The 19,468-nt window shown below is 39.4% G+C and overlaps 1 protein-coding gene across 4 annotated transcripts in view; it reads right to left on the bottom strand.

Moving 5' to 3' along the window:
• Positions 1-1,728: 1,728 nt before the first annotated feature.
• The window catches only part of LOC126412576 (uncharacterized), a 208,840-nt gene continuing 191,100 nt past the window's right edge, over positions 1,729-19,468 (bottom strand). For all 4 annotated transcript variants that reach the window (XM_050082226.1, XM_050082223.1, XM_050082227.1 and 1 more), the window contains 2 exons: positions 2,444-2,621; positions 1,729-2,357 (listed from right to left, as the gene is read on the bottom strand). In XM_050082226.1, coding sequence (XP_049938183.1) covers positions 2,217-2,357; positions 2,444-2,621 — 319 coding nt within the window. In that variant the 3' untranslated portion in view covers positions 1,729-2,216. The remainder of the gene's footprint in view (positions 2,358-2,443; positions 2,622-19,468) is intronic.

Here is a 19,468-nt window from a genome sequence, read left to right as displayed (position 1 = left end):
GAAGTTGTAATGTACCTTTTGAGACGCCCCAAACTTTCTCGAAATTTCAATAGTAAACCTCTCCATGATGTACAACACCTCTTGTAATGTCTGCCTTGGAACTATTTGTTGAGAACCTGTGTAATGCTCTCATGCCAACTAGACGATCTCATGATAAAATGCGCTGCTCTTCATTGGATCCCCTCTCTTTCTCTCTCTCTGCCTCTCTCTCTCTCCCTCTCCCTCCCTCCCTCCCTCCCTCCCCCCCCCCCTCCCCTCCCTTCCATGTGTCCTACTCAGTAAGGATCCAAGATTGATCAACACCACTCAAAACTCAGTTGAACAGGTACATTGTAAGTCACTTCTTTCAAGGATGAGCAGGTACTGTTGTATTCACACCACCATCACCTGCAAACAGTCTTAAAGAGCTTCTGACACTTCCTTTCACATCATTTACATACAATGTTAACAGTAACTGTTCTATCAAACTTCCTTGCAGTCATCTGGAAATTACCTTTACATCTGTCAGTTTTGTTCCTTTAAGAATGACATGTTCAGTTCTACCTGCAAGAAAGTCTTGAATCCAGTCACAAATCTGGACTGATGCTCGGTAAGCTCATATTTTTTTCACTAACTGGAAGTGCTTGATGGTGTCAAATGCCTTCCTGAGGTCAAGGAACACAGAATCAACCTAAGCATCTTTATCTTCATTGGTGTGGATCTCGTGAAGGAACAGAATGAGCCAAGTTTCGCCAGATCTCTGTCTGTAGAATCCATGTTCCTTTTTATAGTTGAGATTTTTGTTTCCCAAAAACATAATCCTTGATCATAAAACATGTTCCATAATTCCACACCAGATCAACATCAATGATTTAGGCCTATAATTATGTGCATCTGTCCTATGACCCTTCTTCAAAATTGGAATGACCTATGCTTTTTTTCGGTTATTACATACCCTTCCTTTCTCCAGTGAACTAGATGGGGAGCAAGTTCTTTTACATAATGTCTCTAGAATCTTACAGTTATCTCATCTGGTCCTGATGCCTTTCGACTAAGTGATTGTAGTTGCTTTTTTATTCCATGATCAGATGTCTCAATATCTGCCATTTTGACAGTCATATGATGACTGAAAAGAGGGCCTGTATTACGACATTCCATGGTGAATCAGTTTTGGAAGAACAAATTCAGGATTTCCACCTTTCTCTATTACCTTCCATTTCGATGTCTGTATGGTCACCGAGTGAATGAATAGGGGATTTTGAACTGCTTATTGGTTGTACCTCAGACAAAAACCTCATGGGTTTTTAGTCAGACTAGTTGGCAAATTTTACTTTGTAATTCATTGAACACTGTCTTCTTACTCTCTTTATACTCAGCTTTGCTTTCTTCAGTTTTTGTTTGTCAGCTAGGTTTTGACTTCTCCCGAATTTGTGATGCTCTCTTCGTTTACAGGGCAGTTTTTTGACATGGATATTAAACCATGGTGTGTCTTTCCCAGCCCTTAAAACCTTGCTTAGAACATATTTGTCTATGGCATACTAAATGATGCTTTTCAATTTTTTCCATATCTTCATCATCAGCACTGAATATTGACTACTTAGATACTGTGCAGTTTGAATCCTGTCACACCTGCTAAGCAAAAATATCTTCCTGCCTGTCTTAACATTCCTTCCTAATACCTGTAATCATAGTTGCTATCACTGCCTTGCGATCACTGATAACTACCTCTATATTAACTGATTTGATGAATTCATATCTAACCATATTTAATAAATAAAACATTTGATTTACAATGTTTAAAGGCTAGGTTCATTTCTATTTGTGAGGAAATCCAAGCACAACAAAACATTGCCTTCTGCAGATACACAGTGTGTTCACAACTGGGAAATCATGGCATTTAGTATGTGAAAGCAGGTTGATAACACACAGTCAGAATGACACTTACTCTTTTTAAACAAAATAAAGGTAACAAAACAGTTGACATTTATTCACATTACAAATATGAATAAGTGATATAAATTAAAGAAACATTTAAACTATTATTGAAAAATGTTTATCATATCACAAAATTATTAAAAACGAAAGTTTTTAAAACTTTGTCAGTAAGTATTAGCCTCACATCAAGTGATGATAAAAGCTAAACTGTAGTCTTTTCTTTTTTTTCACTCAAATAGTCACATCATTCAGTGTTCTTGTAATACTGTGCACTTCGTTGATTTACAGTGTTTCCATGTCTTTTATATTTGAACCTTTTGTCTCTCTGGGTTCTGCACAAGATTTAGTTTATCGAGAAATGCATATATTTCAGCCATGTATTCTTGTGGATGTGCTCTGAAGTGTCCAACATGAGGTGATTCATCCCAGCATTTTGTATAAACCTACAAAAAGAGTCAAGAAAGTAAATACTGTTCAACACATTAACAATCGCACTAAAACCATTAGTACAGACTGCTCATCAACTTACCCTCATGCCAACAGATTCCCATGTATCGCGTACTCTGAGATTTGACTCAGCACACCCAATTGGATCTGTCTTAGAAAATAGCAAGAGAGCTGGAGCACGAACAATGCTGGTATGGAACATCTGACTTGATCGAATGTAATGAATAGTAGCGGCTTGATGGAATGTCTTCAAGTGGTACCTTCAAAAAATTATCACCACACACTGAAAACATACTACGTAACCCAAAAAATTCTTAACTGTATTTCTACTTCATCTAAGTGTCTCACTTCCACTGTGTACAATGTAGATGATTTTACTCCCATTAATGGATGGGATATGAGTTTCTTCTCAAAGCAGACTTTCAATTACAGATCAATAATTGATGTTTTTTTAGTTGAATTTTACTATATTTACTCCGCAACAGAAAGCAAATACAGCAAGCTCCAGATTATCAGGGTTTGTACTATCTAAATATTGTTCAGTTACGTCTGTAAAAATAATAAATGAAGCCAGAAGTATTCTGTTATAATTAGGAGTAATATTTTCTTATAGAATACACTAATATTCACGTGACTCATATTTTAATACCAAAAGATGATGTGGGCTCCGATCCCACTGTCGGACTCCCCTGAAATGTTTTGTATTGTAACTGCCATTCTACTGATTAAAAAGAAATTATAACCCTTTCAGAACAATTGTGCACAATTGTGTCGGTGCAGTTTATTTGCATTGTAGCATTATATTATGGCACTATGTCATTGAGTTCTAATGAAACAATTGTGCATGAATCACTGCTTTGCATGCAGATCTGAGCATATCAATATCTTATTACAGATGCGATATACTGTGCTTTAAATTTTGCCAATTTTCAATATGGCTGGTCATAAGTCTCTGCATAAAAAAAAGTCCTAACTGTGCATTATTTGTTGCACTTGATGTCTGGATAAAAAACTTTCAAAATCAGAAAAGTCTACAGAAACAATTACAGATTAGTCCACCAAACAATCTTAAATAGTTTCAAAGTTATGATGACTGTAACATTAATATGCACAGTTGTGCATGTTGGGACTATGTCACTGGAGTATGCTCTTTTAGGTAATGTCTGAGGTTAGGATTTGGAGCAGATTATGGAATGGCTAAGGCATATTACTATTAACTGTACAATTTTTGTTACATGCCTTAGTTTTAGTGCATATTGATGAGAAAATTCAAGTGTTGTTATAGTTGAAGGCACAAATGATGGCAGTCAAGTTTAGGCTAATTCTGCGTATCTACTTCACGCATTCTCTGACAGCCAATGAACGTTCAGCAATGTTCTGAGCATTCTGATGTGAATATTCTATGCAGTGCGAGCATTAAATATGATCATAATGAGTTATTTAGTGAAATTTTATTCCATTTGTCATGCACTGTTATGGCTGATGGTGGTGGTGGGCGACAAATTCTACACAAGCAAGCGAGAGACATAATTTGCAGGACACACACTTTCATAAAGGGCAAATCACATGTATGTGCATACTGCAACAATTTCTTGGAGCCAGCAAACAATGAACTCCCTGTTCTTGTCTCAACCTGTGCGAAGCACCATTATTCATGGATCAGACTACAGATGAATCCAAATTGGAAGACTTCAGTAGGTTACCTACAGATGACTGGAGAAGCACCAATTTTACTGTATTTTGGTGAAGAGGATGTAAAGGTACCTCCACACTGAAAACCAACTCCAACAAACTTTGTTAACAACTGTTTTCAATCAAAGTTTGACTTAGCTTTCAACTGTTGTCAACAGTTGTTTGAAGTCATGAGTCTGAACAACCAGTTGAGGAAAGTTTTGTCTCGAGTTTGTAGTTTATGATCAGTGAGCAAAAACAAGGCAGAGTTGTGCGACTTGTGAATGCACATTTGCTGTGTCTGCTGTGTTTCTTTCTTCACCTGCTCTGTTTCTTTCGTCGTCTGATGTGTTTCTTTCGACAATGGCAACTCACGAGTCGTCAACAGATCCAAAAATTCAGTTTTTGTTAGAAATTGAAATGAGGAAACCCCTGTAGGATCCTTCTGATTCTTCATATAAAGACAGATATAAAAGTAAAGATTTGTTGAAAGAAGTTTTGGATAGAATTGGTGTACTGTTAGTGGAATGTGAAAGGAAATGGACAAATATGAAAAACCAGTACAACCGTGAGCATTGTAAAATGGTCAAAACTAAAAGTGGGCCTGGGACAACTGAGATCTACGTTCCATATTTCATGAAAATATGAAGTATTGGAAAGGCGTGAACAAGCCAGGGAGAAAAATATTTACAATATTAAGTAAAATGTCATTCACTAACGTAACTGAAGCTGTAAGACTTTTAGTCGGAAATTTTGCAGTTACAGCTGTATTTTTGCTGAAAATTTATTTATTTCTCTTTTCATACCATTTTGTCAAAATCTGCTACAAAGTAGTTTGTAAATTAATGACTTACGTTGTTAATAACTACAGGTACAAGGGTTTTGATCAGAAGTTTTTAATTAGATTTGTCTTTTCACTCGGTATTTATTTACTCTTGCCATTTCACTTTACCAACATCCGATACAAACTAGGTTGCAAATTCATCCTTTATCTTTATATTCTTTGCGGTTCTTCCTGCGTTGCCTCCCTTTCTCTGAAGACATTTATTTTGCGGATATATCCTCCAACTGCCATCCGAAACCCTGCCTGTTTCTGGATCTTCCACATCAAAACTGCCATGTGGTGAGTAAATTGTGGCACTTTCGTTATTTCTTCTAAGAAAATTGTGCAAAGACACAGTTGCAGAAGTCACTAATGTTGATTTTTCAGGACTTAAGTGCATACTATTTCTGATACACCAAAAAACTGCTAACAGTATTCTAAAAAAAATTATCCACAATTCTTCTAGCAACAAAATATTCAGTAATTATACATTCTTTCCTCGTTGCCTTTCTCTTGCCATCATGCGAATGGTTTCATCATGTACTCTGAAAGAGCAAAAGCATCATCTCCACCATAACAAATGGCAAATCTTCACAGTCAGAATCCATTTCCATTGCTTCTCTGTAACAAAAAATAAAAACGCTGAACATGTGTTTGCAAGAGTTTGAAACGGCTGTCAACATTTTACAATAGTTATATGTTTTTGTTTGTTGGAGTTGGTTTTCGGTGTGAAGATACCTTAAGTGAATCTGGCAAAGAGTCACCAAACAAAATATATCAACCAGAAAATGCACGAGGTTATGATAGGATGCTAACTCCATTCATTGCTGCAGGCAATATTAACTGCTTTCATGAATCTCACTGTAAGAAAGGATTTAAGTATGTGAGGTTGTCCTGACGCATACAATTGTAAGGGTGCTGCATATTTGTGGACAAGAAAAAAATTCTTATCCATTAATATCATTCTATGAATATTTTTGTTACGAAAACACACTGATTTCTAAATTGAGAAAAACATCCACTGCTGCCCAGTAGATTATTTGTAACTGTTTATACAAATATTTTAAGTAAAGGCCAAAATCTTCTTACTAAAAATCTTGTTGTATACCATGAGATGCATTTCAAAACTAATACTTTTTAAATGCAGTTCATGGCGTGTGTCACGATGTCCTTTATCTTCTTACTAGTAAAGACTATGGAGTGGCCAGTACTGACATTGCTCTGAAATCTTAAGTTGTTCAGCTGTTGCAAGTATGTTCCTTATGTGCTTTGCAAGAATCCTGTATACTAAACTGACCAACACAGGTCATGCCACAGTACAAGCCCACAGTTCATAAGGGTTAAGAGTAATTTGCTGGTGGTATCTGATTGGAACTGTAAGATTCACTGTACAAAATGTTTTTAGGAATAAAGGAGCTGCCTCACCCAAAAGGCAGAAGTGCTGTGTCATCGATAGGCACACACATAAAAGGTATGGAGCTTTGCTAACTTTCTGAATGCACTTTCTTTTTCTAGCTGTAGGAAAAACACACACCTGTCTCCCTACATTCTCAGTCAACTGCCAGCTCTTTACTGGCCTACGATGAGTATACTGGGATAAGGTGGGAAGTGTCTAACAGCCCGTGGGAGAGTGGGGAGCCATATGTGGGCTAGCTAGGGGTGCAGGCAAAGGGGGCAGGTAGACGACAGCTGGGCACATGATTTCATAGACTAGGGCATGAGATAGCAGCACACAAGAAGCTGATGTGGGGACACAAATTTGGTGGGGGTATTTGGGCAGTGGACAGTGTGTGCACGCATGCACTCTATTAGGTGAGGGCTTTGGGAGTGGGGGTTAGAGAGTTACCTTGTGTGTAGGCTAGGAAGATTATGGGAGTGAAGGATGTGCTGCAAGGATAGCTCCCATCTGCTCATCTCAGAAAAGCTGGTGGTGGTGGAGAAGATCCAGATGGCAGGGGCTATGAAACAGTAATTGAAATCTCACATCTTGCATTCTGCTGCATGTTGTGACACTGTGTGGTCCTTGTTTTTTGGCAACAGTTTGGTGGTGACCATTCATTCAAGTTAACAGCTGGTTGGTTGTCAAACCAATGTAAAACACTGTGCAATGGTTGTAGCAGAGCTGGTATATAACATGGCTGCTTTCACAGGTGGCCCAGCCTCTGATGAGGTAGGATAAGCCTGTGACAGGACTGGAGTGGGTGGGTGGATTAGGCAAGTCTTGCATCAAGGTCTTCCACAGGGGTATGGTCCCTGTGGCAGGGGATTGGGGACAGAGTGGCACAGGGATGGACTAGGTTGTTGTAAAGGTTGGGTGGACAGTAGAACACCAATTTGGAAGTATCTTGGGTATGATGACCCTCATTTCATTGCATCATGAAGGATAATCAAAGCCCTGACAAAGGACAAGGTTCACTCATTACATAATGACAGCATCATTGTAGTTGGTTCTTGTGAGGGATGTGAGGATCAGGTGTGTGTGAGGATATGGCATGGGAAATCTGATTGTGAATTAGGTCTGGAGGCTACTCCCTGTCTGCAAAGACCTCCGTGAGGTGAGTTCTCATCACTGCAAGTGCACCTACCATGAATGGCCAGGCTGTATGAAAGGGATTTTTTGGTGTGGAACGGGGTGGCAGCTGTCGAAGTGCAGGTACTGTTAGTCACTGGTGGGTTTGATGTGGACTGAGTTGTGGATGGAGCCATCAGAGGAGGTGATCAACATCTAGGAAGCTGGCAGATGGGGAAGGAGGGCCAGGTGAAGTGGATGGGAGAGAAGGTGTTGAGATTGTGGAGGAATGAAGGTAAGGTATCATGGTCTTGAGTCCAGATTATAATGATGACATCAAGAAACCTGAACCAGACCAGAATTTGGGGTTTAGGGAAGCTAGGAATGTTTCCTCTATGTGGCCCATGAAGAGGTTGGCACAGGAGGGTGTCATGCGGGTGCCCATGGTTGTACCGTGAATTTAGTTGTATACTTTCCCTTCAAAGGTAAAGTAGTTATGGGTTAGGATGTAGGTGTACAAGGAATGAGTGGTGGGCCTGCAGGTCATTGGCAGAGATAGTGTGCAATCACGCCAAGGCCATGGGCATGAGGGATACTGATATATAGGGAGGGTGCATTAACAGTGACAAGTAGGGATCCGGGAGGTAAGCATGTGGGGATGTTGGAGAGCCGATGCAAGAAGTGGTTGGTATCTTTCATGTAGGAGGTTACAGTTTGGCCAACTGATTGGATATGTTAATCAACAAGGGCCAAGATTTTTCGGTGGGGGCACTGTAACCAGCCACAATGGGGCATCCTGGATTGTTAGGTTTGTGGATTTTGGGGAGCATGTAGAAGGTGGGTGTGCAGGCTATTGTTAGGGTGAGTTGGAAGATGGATTCAGGGGAGAGGTTCTGGGAAAGGCTTAAGGATTTCAACAGGGACTGGAGATTATGTTGCACTTCTGGGGTGGGGTCATTTGGGCAGATCTTGTAGGTGGAGGTGTCGAACAACTAACAGAGGCCCTCCGCCAGGTAGTCACTCCGGTTCATCACAACAGTGGTAGAACCTTCATCTGCTAGCATATACGGTCAGGATCCATTTTTAGGCTGTGTAGTGCAGTCTTTCCTTCTGTTGAAAAGTTGTTTTTCTTAGGGAGGGGACTGGGGAAGGATGGTGAGGCCTGGTTGGAAATTAGGGGTTGGGTTGGGTTGTTTGGGGGGAGAAGACCAGACAGTGAGGTCATCTGTCTCATCGGATTGGGGAAGGAGGGGGAAGGAAGTTGGCTATGCCCTTTCAAAGGAACCATCCTGGCATTTGCCTGGAGCAATTTAGGGAAATCACAGAAAACCTAAATCAGGATGGCCAAACGTGGGATTGAACTGTTGTCCTCCCAAATGCGAGTCCAGTGTGTTGGTCACTGCGCCACCTCGCTCGTTGGAAATTAGGAATTCCTGGAAGATGACCACCAGGGCATGGTTAGGTGGGAGTGTCCCAGTTGGAGGGTGGTATGATTTAGGACAGACGGGTTTCAATGTTGGAAATGGATTGGTTTTGGCTGGAGGGACTGGTGGCAAAGAAGTGTTTCAACTGTGGGAAATGTGAGGAGGAGAGTAGGTCTTTCACAAGTCCAACTTGGTTAAACCTGAGAGTAGGCCTGAAACTTCCACCACAGCACTACTCTTTCATATTAAATCAGTTGAAAATCTGCTCCACATGTGTGTCTGGTCAACCCCCTTTGCAATTCCTAGTAATTGAATACCTTACCCAATTTGCAGCTTCACCAAGATTTTTCAGTTCAATTTTTTTCTTAAAAGTTTTTGAAAACTTCTTTTTCTTGTGAACTGTTACTGAAAATTAACATATGATCCACATAAACAGCAACTATTAAAATGTCTGAGACTTTTGGAACAGACACAAGGGTCATCTGTTGATCTCTTTAAGTTTAGATTCGAAAGTGCACTGTCTAATGTCAGTTCCAGTGGTGGCCACCTTTCTTTAATCCATGTACCGCCTATATTAGTCTCTTAAGACCAGAATCTTTTATTGTCTTTGTAATAGGGTCTCCTACTGGAACTGTCACATAACTCTCTCGATGTAAGTCACCTTGTAAGAAAACTGTGGCAACATCAATATGATCAACATGAAGATCATACTTAGCAGCCATTGCAAATAAAAATCTTAATGAGTTATATCTTGTAACCATTGTATGTGTGTCATCATAGTCCAGCCCTTGCTTCTGAGCACAAACTTATTACTAGCTGTGCTTTGTAGCATACAATGTGTCCTTTCAGATCTTTCTTTGTTTTAAACACCCATTTTGCATGTATTGGCTTCTTATCTGAAGGTGCCCCCCATGAACCATAGACCTTGCCGTTGGTTGGGAGGCTTGCGTGCCTCAGCGACACAGATAGCCGTACCGTAGGTGCAACCACAACGGAGGAGTATCTGTTGAGAGGCCAGACAAACGTATGGTTCCTGAAGAGGGGCAGCAGCCTTTTCAGTAGTTGCAGGGGCAACAGTCTGGATGATTGACTGATCTGGCCTTGTAACATTAACCAAAACGGCCTTGCTGTGCTGGTACTGGGAACGGCTGAAAGCAAGGGGAAACTACGGCCGTAATTTTTCCCGAGGTCATGCAACTTTACTGTATGGATAAATGATGATGGCGTCCTCTTGGGTAAAATATTCCCAAGGTAAAATAGTCCCCCATTTGGATCTCCGAGTGGGGACTACTCAGGAGGACATCGTTATCAGGAGAAAGAAAACTGGCATTCTATGGATCGGAGCGTGGAATGTCAGATCCCTTAATCGGGCAGGTAGATTAGAAAATTTAAAAAGGGAAATGGATAGGTTAAAGTTAGATATAGTGGGAATTAGTGAAGTTCGGTGGCACGAGGAACAAGACTTCTGGTCAGGTGACTACAGGGTTATAAACACAAAATCAAATAGGGGTAATGCAGGAATAGGTTTAATAATGAATAAAAATAGGAGTACAAGAAGCTACTACAAACAGCATAGTGAACACATTATTGTGGCCAAGACAGACATGAAGCCCACGCCTACAACAGTCGTACAAGTCTATATGCCAACTAGCTCTGCAGATGATGAAGAAATTGAAGAAATGTATGATGAAATAAAAGAAATTATTCAGATAGTGAAGGGAGACGAAAATTTAATAGTCATGGGTGACTGGAATTTGATAGTAGGAAAAGGGAGAGAAGGAAACATAGTAGGTGAATATGGACTGGGGGTAAGAAATGAAAGAGGAAGCCGCCTGGTAGAATTTTGCACAGAGCACAACTTAATCATAGCTAACACTTGGTTCAAGAATCATAAAAGGAGGTTGCATACATGGAAGAAGCCTGGAGATACTGACAGGTTTCAGATAGATTATATAATGGTAAGACAGAGATTTAGGAACCAGGTTTTAAATTGTAAGACAATTCCAGGGGCTGATGTGGACTCTGACCACAATCTATTTGTTATGAACTGTAGATTAAAACTGAAGAAACTGCAAAAAGGTGGGAATTTGAGGAGATGGGACCTGGATAAACTGAAAGAACCAGAGGTTGTACAGAGTTTCAAGGTGAGCATAAGGGAACAATTGACAGGAATGGGAGAAAGAAATACAGTAGAAGAAAAATGGGTAGCTTTGAGGGATGAAGTAGTGAAGGCAGCAGAGGATAAAGTAGGTAAAAAGACGAGGGCTGCTAGAAATCCTTGGGTGACAGAAGAAATACTGAATTTAATTGATGAAAGGAGAAAATATAAAAATGCAGTAAGTGAAGCAGGCAAAAAGGAATACAAACGTCTCAAAAATGAGATCGACAGGAAGTGCAAAATGGCTAAGCAGGCATGGCTAGAGGACAAATTTAAGGATGTAGAGGCTTATCTCACTAGGGGTAAGATAGATACTGCCTACAGGAAAATTAAAGAGACCTTTGGAGAAAAGAGAACCACTTGTATTAATATCAAGGGCTCAGATGGAAACCCAGTTCTAAGCAAAGAAGGGAAAGCAGAAAGGTGGAAGGAGTATACAGAGGGACTATACAAGGAATTCGATAGTAGGAAAAGGATGTAGATGAAGATTAAATGGGAGATACGATACTGCTTGAAGAATTTGATAGAGCACTGAAAGACCTAAGTCGAAACAAGGCCCCGGGAGTAGACAACATTCCATTAGAACTACTGATAGCCTTGGGAGAGCCAGTCCTGACAAAACTCTACCATCTGGTGAGCAAAATGTATGAGACAGGCGAAATACCCTCAGACTTCAAGAAGAATATAATAATTCCAATCCCAAAGAAAGCAGGCATTGCTGGTGTGAAAATTACCGAACTATCAGTTTAATAAGTCACGGCTGCAAAATACTAATGCGAATTCTGTACAGACGAATGGAAAAACTGGTAGAAGCCGATCTCGGCGAAGATCAGTTTGGATTCCGTAGAAACATGGGAACATGTGAGGCAATACTGACCCTACAACTTATCTTAGAAGCTAGATTAAGAAAAGGCAAACCTATGTTTCTAGCATTTGTAGACTTGGAGAAAGCTTTCGACAATGTTGACTGGAATAATCTCTTTCAAATTCTAAAGGTGGCAAAGGTAAAATACAGGGAGCAAAAGGCTATTTACAATTTGTATAGAAACCAGATGGCAGTTATAAGAGTCGAGGGACATGAAAGAGAAGCAGTGGTTGGGAAAGGAGTGAGACAGGGTTGTAGCTTCTCCCCGATGTTATTCAATCTGTATATTGAGCAAGCAGTAAAGGAAACAAAAGAAAAATTCAAAGTACGTATTAAAATCCATGGAGAAGACATTAAAGCTTTGAGGTTTGCGATGACATTGTAATTCTGTCAGAGACAGCAAAGGACTTGGAAGAGCAGTTGAACGGAATGGACAGTGTCTTGAAGGGAAGATACAAGATGAACATCAACAAAAGCAAAACGAGGATAATGGAATGTAGTCGAATTAAGTCGGGTGATGCTCAGGGAATTAGATTAGGAAATGAGACACTTAAGGTAGTAAAGGAGTTTTGCTATTTGGGGAGCAAAATAACCGATGATGGTCAAAGTAGAGAGGATATAAAATGTAGACTGGCAATGGCAAGGAAAGCATTTCTGAAGAAGAGAAATTTGTTAACATCGAGTATAGATTTAAATGTCAGGAAGTCGTTTCTGAAAGTATTTGTTTGGAGTGTAGCCATGTATGGAAGTGAAACATGGAAGATAAATAGTTTGGACAAGAAGAGAATAGAAGCCTTTGAAATGTGGTGCTACCGAAGAATGCTGAAGATTAGATGGGTAGATCACGTAACTAATGAGGAAGTATTGAATCGGATTGGGGAGAAGAGGAGTTTGTGGCACAACTTGACAAGAACAAGGGATCGATTGGTAGGACATGTTATGAGGCATCAAGGGATCACCAATTTAGTATTGGAGGGCAGCGTGGAGGGTAAAAACCGTAGAGGGAGACCAAGAGATGAATACACTAAACAGATTCAGAAGGATGTAGGCTGCAGTACGTATTGGGAGATGAAGAAGCTTGCACAGGATAGAGTAGCATGGAGAGCTGCATCAGACCAGTCTCAGGACTGAAGACCACAACAACAACAACATCTGAAGGTGAAACAGCTGATGCCCATGTGTGGTTCCCTTTGTGCAATTGTAACTCTTCTTGTATTGCTTTCAGCCAGTTTTCAACACTGTCTGACATCACTGCTTCTTTCAGTGACAAAGGTCAGTGTCAGATGACTGTTTGTTGCTTATCAGTCTAAGATCATTTAGCTTCTTTGGCTTAGGAATTCTGCATGACTTTCATACTGACTCAAGTTAATGTGGTTGTACTTTTTTTTTTTTAATACATTTACAACTTCTTCAAATGTGAATCAATTGTTGACATTCTGAAGACACAAGAATGGACTGCAGAAGCAAGTGGTGTTAACAAGAGAACGGCAGAGTGAATTATAAACAAATATATCAGAGCTGTAGCTATGTCAGGAGTTGGATTAGTGTCACCTGGAAAGTACTAAAGTCACAAGAAACCTATAAACTAATTGATGATTTTGAAAAGGATGTTTCAAGGCGACTTTTTTTCAAATGTATACAGGGTGTTACAAAAAGGTACGGCCAAACTTTCAGGAAACATTCCTCACACACAAACAAAGAAAAGATGTTATGTGGACATGTGTCTGGAAACGCTTAATTTCCATGTTGGAGCTCATTTTAGTTTCGTCAGTATGTACTGTACTTCCTCGATTCACCGCCATGATTTCATACGAGATACTCTACCTGTGCTGCTAGAACATGTGCCTTTACAAGTACGACACAACATGTGGTTCATGCACGATGGAGCTCCTGCACATTTCAGTTGAAGTGTTCGTACGCTTCTCAACAACAGATTCGGTGACCGATGGATTGATAGAGGCGGACCAATTCCATGGCCTCCACGCTCTCCTGACCTCAACCCTCTTGACTTTCATGTATGGGGGCATTTGAAAGCTCTTGTCTACGCAACCCCGGTACCAAATGTAGAGACTCTTCGTGCTCGCATTGTGGACGGCTGTGATACAATACGCCATTCTCCAGGGCTGCATCAGCGCATCAGGGATTCCATGCGACGGAGGGTGGATGCATGTATCCTCGCTAACGGAGGACATTTTGAACATTTCCTGTAACAAAGTGTTTGAAGTCACGCTGGTATGTTCTGTTGCTGTGTGTTTCCATTCCATGATTAATGTGATTTGAAGAGAAGTAATAAACTGAGCTCTAACATGGAAAGTAAGCGTTTCCGGACACATGTCCACATAACATATTTTCTTTCTTTGTGTGTGAGGAATGTTTCCTGAAAGTTTGGCCGTACCTTTTTGTAACACCCTGTATAAATAGTGAATATCCAGTACTATAAAAACTTGTTATTATCATGCATGAGCAAAATTGACTTCGAATGTAGTGCTTTGTCAATGCAAAGAATTTTAAAAAGGCACTGGTTTCAAATATGTCAAAAATAATGATGGAAGGCTGTTTTGAATGGAAAGAAGTGACATAACTGCAGCATGAGTCACATTCATGAGAATGATGCACAAAACAAAAAAAGAAGATAGTTCGAAGTGTTTTACCTAGAAGAAATGGATGAATCAAAATCATCCCAAAAAAACCTGCTGAAAAATGATTTACGGTACTGATGGAAAATCCAGGCTGGAGTGTAACAATATTATGAGAAGGAAAGTTACTACTCACCATATAGTGGAGATGATAACTCCATAGGCACAACAAAAAGACTCTCACAATTAAAGCTTTCAGCCATTAAGGCCTTCCTCAACACTAGACAGACACACACACACACACACACACACACACACACACACACACACACACACACTAGTGTTGAAGGTGTTAATGACTGAAAGCTTAACTGTGTGAGTCTTTTTGTTGTACCTATCCCCAACTCCATCTGCGCTATATGGTGAGTAGCAACTTTCCTTCTCATAATTTAGTTATGGTACTGATAGTTTTACAGTTCCTATAGGAAAAGGTTCTTGAATAATATCTTCTGCATGCTGGCTCTGCTTCTGGTAGACAGCTTGTATTTAGGTGTAAGAAAAACAGTAGTGACTACCATTTGGAAATGAATGCTGCCAATTGTAACATGTGGTTCACTGGACAGTTCTTGCTATATTCTGCTCCGAAGTTAGTCAGTGTAATGGACAATGTCAGTTATCATTCAGCTGTTACAGAAAAAGTACTGAGTGCAAACACAGGAAAGATGGTATTGTGCTCTAACTCAAAATAAATATATTCTGCACAGTTTACGGCAGATGCGTGACAAAACTTATGAACTTCTTTATTTTATTTTGTTTATTTTTTATTTTATTTATCCATCTGTTGAGAATAAATATCGTATGGATGTTGTCAAGGGTACATGTAAGCCATTTCAAAGAAATGGGACACAAACAATATATACGTAAAAAAGTACAAAACAAAATAATACAATGAAGTTAATAATAATACAATGAAATTAATATAGCCTATATACAGCCCTGCTTGTTATTTTAAATGCATAGGCTGTTTTTCATAAGGCTTTAGTTTTGTCCTCCCTAAACGGCAAGTCCTTATATACACAACACTGCTTAAGTATATATTTACATCACACAACAGCTGTCCTTTAAGTATGTAAATGTAATGAATGATTAGGTACAGATAGAGTATTTTCCATTTTGCCTTTATAAATATCATCAGAAAAAAAAATATTGACCTACATAGTCATTTACAGAATAAAAACATTATTCTACTATAAATTTTTTAAATTCTGTTTTAAATTTGTTATCATCTTCTAACTGCCTGATGTTGACTGGCAGTGCGTTGTACAGTTTTGCACCGATGTGGCTCACATGCCTTTGTGTATTCGTTCTTTTTGTTCGCTGAGTATGGAGTGCTGCACTATTACGGGTATTGTAGTTATGAAAGTCGGCATTTGTCTGAAAATCTGCAATGTGGGTCCTGACATACAATACACATTTGTATATGAATAATGATGGTATAGTAAGTATTCTAAGCTTTTTGAATATGGGTTTGCAGTGTGACTGAGCTATTATTCGGATGGCCCTCTTCTGCAACAAAAAAATTTGTTTTAGGCGCCCTGTTGTGGAACCCCAAAATATTATTCCATATGTGGCAAGAGATTGAAAATAGCCGAAATATGCCATTCTGGCACCCTCTGAGGTACAAACATTTGCAATAATTCTGAGGGCAAAACAGGCTGAATTAAGTTTCTGTGCAAGTTTTATTACGTGGTCATTAAAATTTAAGTTTTCATCCACATGAATCCCCAGCAATTTTGTGGATGTCACTCTGTCTAAGGTTTTGTCACCCCACACCAGATCTAGATTAAATTTCGACATCTTTTTCCAAACTGCATATAATTTGTTTTATTTACATTCAATGTCAACCTGTTTGCATTGAACCAAGAGTGGATGTAATTTAGTACTTTATCAGCAGTTCTTGGTAGCAATTGCTTTGGTGCACTTACTATCACTCTAGTATCATCTGCAAATATTATTGCTTTGGCTGCATCATCTGAGGTTTGAAAATCATTTATATAGACAACAAACAATATGGGACCTAGGATGCTGCCTTGCGGTACTTCTGTTTCTACATTTTTTGCCTCTGATACTGAATTTATTTTGTGGTTGGAGTAAGTTGATGTCAGTCCTACAACCTGTGTTCTGTTTTTTAGGTATGATTCAAACCACTTTTTTCCTATCCCATGTATACCCAATGCTTCCAATTTTTCTAAAAGAATGTCCTGGTTCACAGTGTCAAAAGCTTTGGAGAGGTCTAAATTTACTCCTACTACATTATAATCTTTTTCTAGAGTTTTGATTATTTGTTCAGTGTAGCACATTACTGCTGTTTCGGTATTTTTACATGCTTGGAAGCCATGCTGATTGCTGTTTAGTAAATTATGGTCATTTAGATATTTGTTGATTTGGTGCTTCATCAGATTTTATAATATTTTTGAAAATGCTGGGAGGAGAGATATTGGGCGATAGTTTTTTTACCTTATACTTGTCGCCGTTTTTAAATAATGGCTTCACTTTTGAAATTTTCAGCCTTAAATTCCTTGCAAGTGACTGTGGCACACAATTTTGCATTTACCCCCATACCACTGCTAGTATAATCTGATAGCTTTAACCTGTGTCCAAATCTGTGTGGCAGAAAACAACAAAACATTCAAGACAGAGGACGCTGAATCGCTTGTGCATGAAGCAATAAATATCCCCACTTCAGTATGGGTAGACTGTGCAGCACACTGAAAACCTTCATGAAGGAGACTTTGACAGTAAGGTGAAGATGGATACAAGACAGTCAGATGTTTGGATACCAACAGAGATATCAGTGATGACAGTACTATGACAGACTCTATAAAACAATGTAAGGTAACACTAGCCCTTGGTTTTAAAGACTTATGGTTTAAAAAATGTTCCTGTTTGTCAAAATATCAGTTGCTTAAATAGTTTATGAGAACATCCTAGTCTTTATTGATTGGGAAATTGTATTTTATGAAGTAAGCAGACATTAACTTGTTATAAATGACATAACAGTAAGTTTTGATAAATTGCCCAAAGACAACCAGCTAGGTAGTTTGGTGTTCGAAGAAGATAGTAAATTCTTTGCTTTTTTCATGGATAGAAAATGTGGTCTCTCAATGTAGAGTGGATTGAGCTAGTTCATACTCATAATGCTCTTTGTCAGCAAAAAATTTGACACCATACTACCCATTTATAATGCAGTCGTTTGCATTAACCTTTGTTAAAATTAATTTTTTTTATGCACAATGGTTTACATCCAACTACATTCATATGCACCCCTTTTACACACACACACACACACACACACACACACACACACATTGTGAAATCACACTTTTTAAAAAAAGAAAATTGGAATAGTCAAGCAGATGTAATTATTTCAGTTTGTGTCTGACGTTAATTTTGTTAGCCATTAGATTCTTCACTTCAAAGGATAAGCTGTCGAAGATTTTTGTGGCTGAATACCTCACTCATTTCCGTGCTGCATTATGGATGATTGATGATTAGTGTTAAGAATTTCTCTTCCTACTATTGTAATGAGGAATGTTACTGTCATTTTCAAGTTGCAATTTATCATTGAAAAGAATCTTCATACTACTTAATAAGATGTCTTCAAGAGGTCTCAAGCAGCCACCACACATTTTCCTTCGTGTAACAAATGTTTTCTACCTCTAAGAATAGTTACCTAAGAATATGATGCCATAAGAAATTTAAAAACCAAACTCCACTCGAACGGCCATGAAGGCCCAATGGTACCAACCGACAACACCACCCACTGTGTCATCCTCAGTCCACAGGCATCACAGGGTGTGGATATGGAGGGGCATGTCAGCACACCTCTCCCCTGGCCTTAAGTCAGTTTATAAGACCGGAGATGCTACTTATCGGTCAAGTAGCTCCTCAGTTTGCCTCACAAGGGCTGAGAGCACCCAGCTTGCCAACAGTGCTCGGCAGACTGGATGGTCACCCACCCAAGTGCTAGTCCAGCCCAACAGTGCTTAACTTCGGTGATCAGATGGGAACCAATGTTACCATTGTGTCAAGGCCGCTGGCACTCCATAACACATTTGTGAACAAAAATACAAAAAGGAAGTCAGCTTTCTCACATTTTCATCTACACAGTCTGCTATTATTTGTCATGGAAAAGTGCAGAGCTTGCATGTTTACAATGAATTGCAATTCAGGAACCATCAAGCAATTGTGTGTTACAGTTTTATTTTTAATTCAGTCCAAATCACACAAAATGTCAAATATTGTAACTAGTTTCGATGGAAACTTTTTTTTGTATGTAGAGTGTGTGTGTGGGGGGGGGGTGCGTGCATGTGTGCGTGCAGTGGTACGTTATGTTTTCACCAAGTTGCATCAGCTGTTCTTAGCTAGTGACAAGATGCAGACTGTGGCTGTGGAGCAGCTGACATAGCATCATCAACATGTGAAGTAAGGTTTCTCTCACGTAGACGACTGATCAAAATCTGTACTAAATATATTATTCTCCTCATACGCCTAATGTAAAATATGTACCGTAGGCAAATGAACCCAGTTTTTCTCTTCAGCAACACTGTTTGACAATGTGGATTTTGTCTGCCTACTTTCTGCTGCAATACTTACGCTAACCTTATCCTCTCCACACTTTCCTATTGCTGGCCCTCTATGTGTGGAGCCGCCTTCCTACAGGAAATTTTTGTTTCATTGTATTTCGTTGAATGACCAGTAGAATTACAGTGTTCTGCGATACTGGACTTGCTGTTTTGGAGAAGACAAGTATGCCACTGGTGTTTCACTTATATCAAAAATGGCTCTGAGCACTATGGGACTCAACTGCTGAGGTCATTAGTCCCCTAGAACTTAGAACTAGTTAAACCTAACCAACCTAAGGACATCACAAACATCCATGCCCGAGGCAGGATTCGAACCTGCGACCGTAGCTGTCACTTATATCACAGGAGGACTATATTAATAAAATGAATGTTTTATTATGTGACAGTGTTGCCATGGGGCGTCTGTCATTTCCCCTAGAACCTTTCTGTGGAAGA

Source organism: Schistocerca serialis, chromosome 7 (assembly GCF_023864345.2).
Source record: "Schistocerca serialis cubense isolate TAMUIC-IGC-003099 chromosome 7, iqSchSeri2.2, whole genome shotgun sequence".
Lineage (NCBI taxonomy): Eukaryota > Metazoa > Arthropoda > Insecta > Orthoptera > Acrididae > Schistocerca > Schistocerca serialis.
The sequence above is the reverse complement of the archived record's forward strand: the minus strand, read 5'-3'. Positions and strand labels throughout refer to the sequence as shown.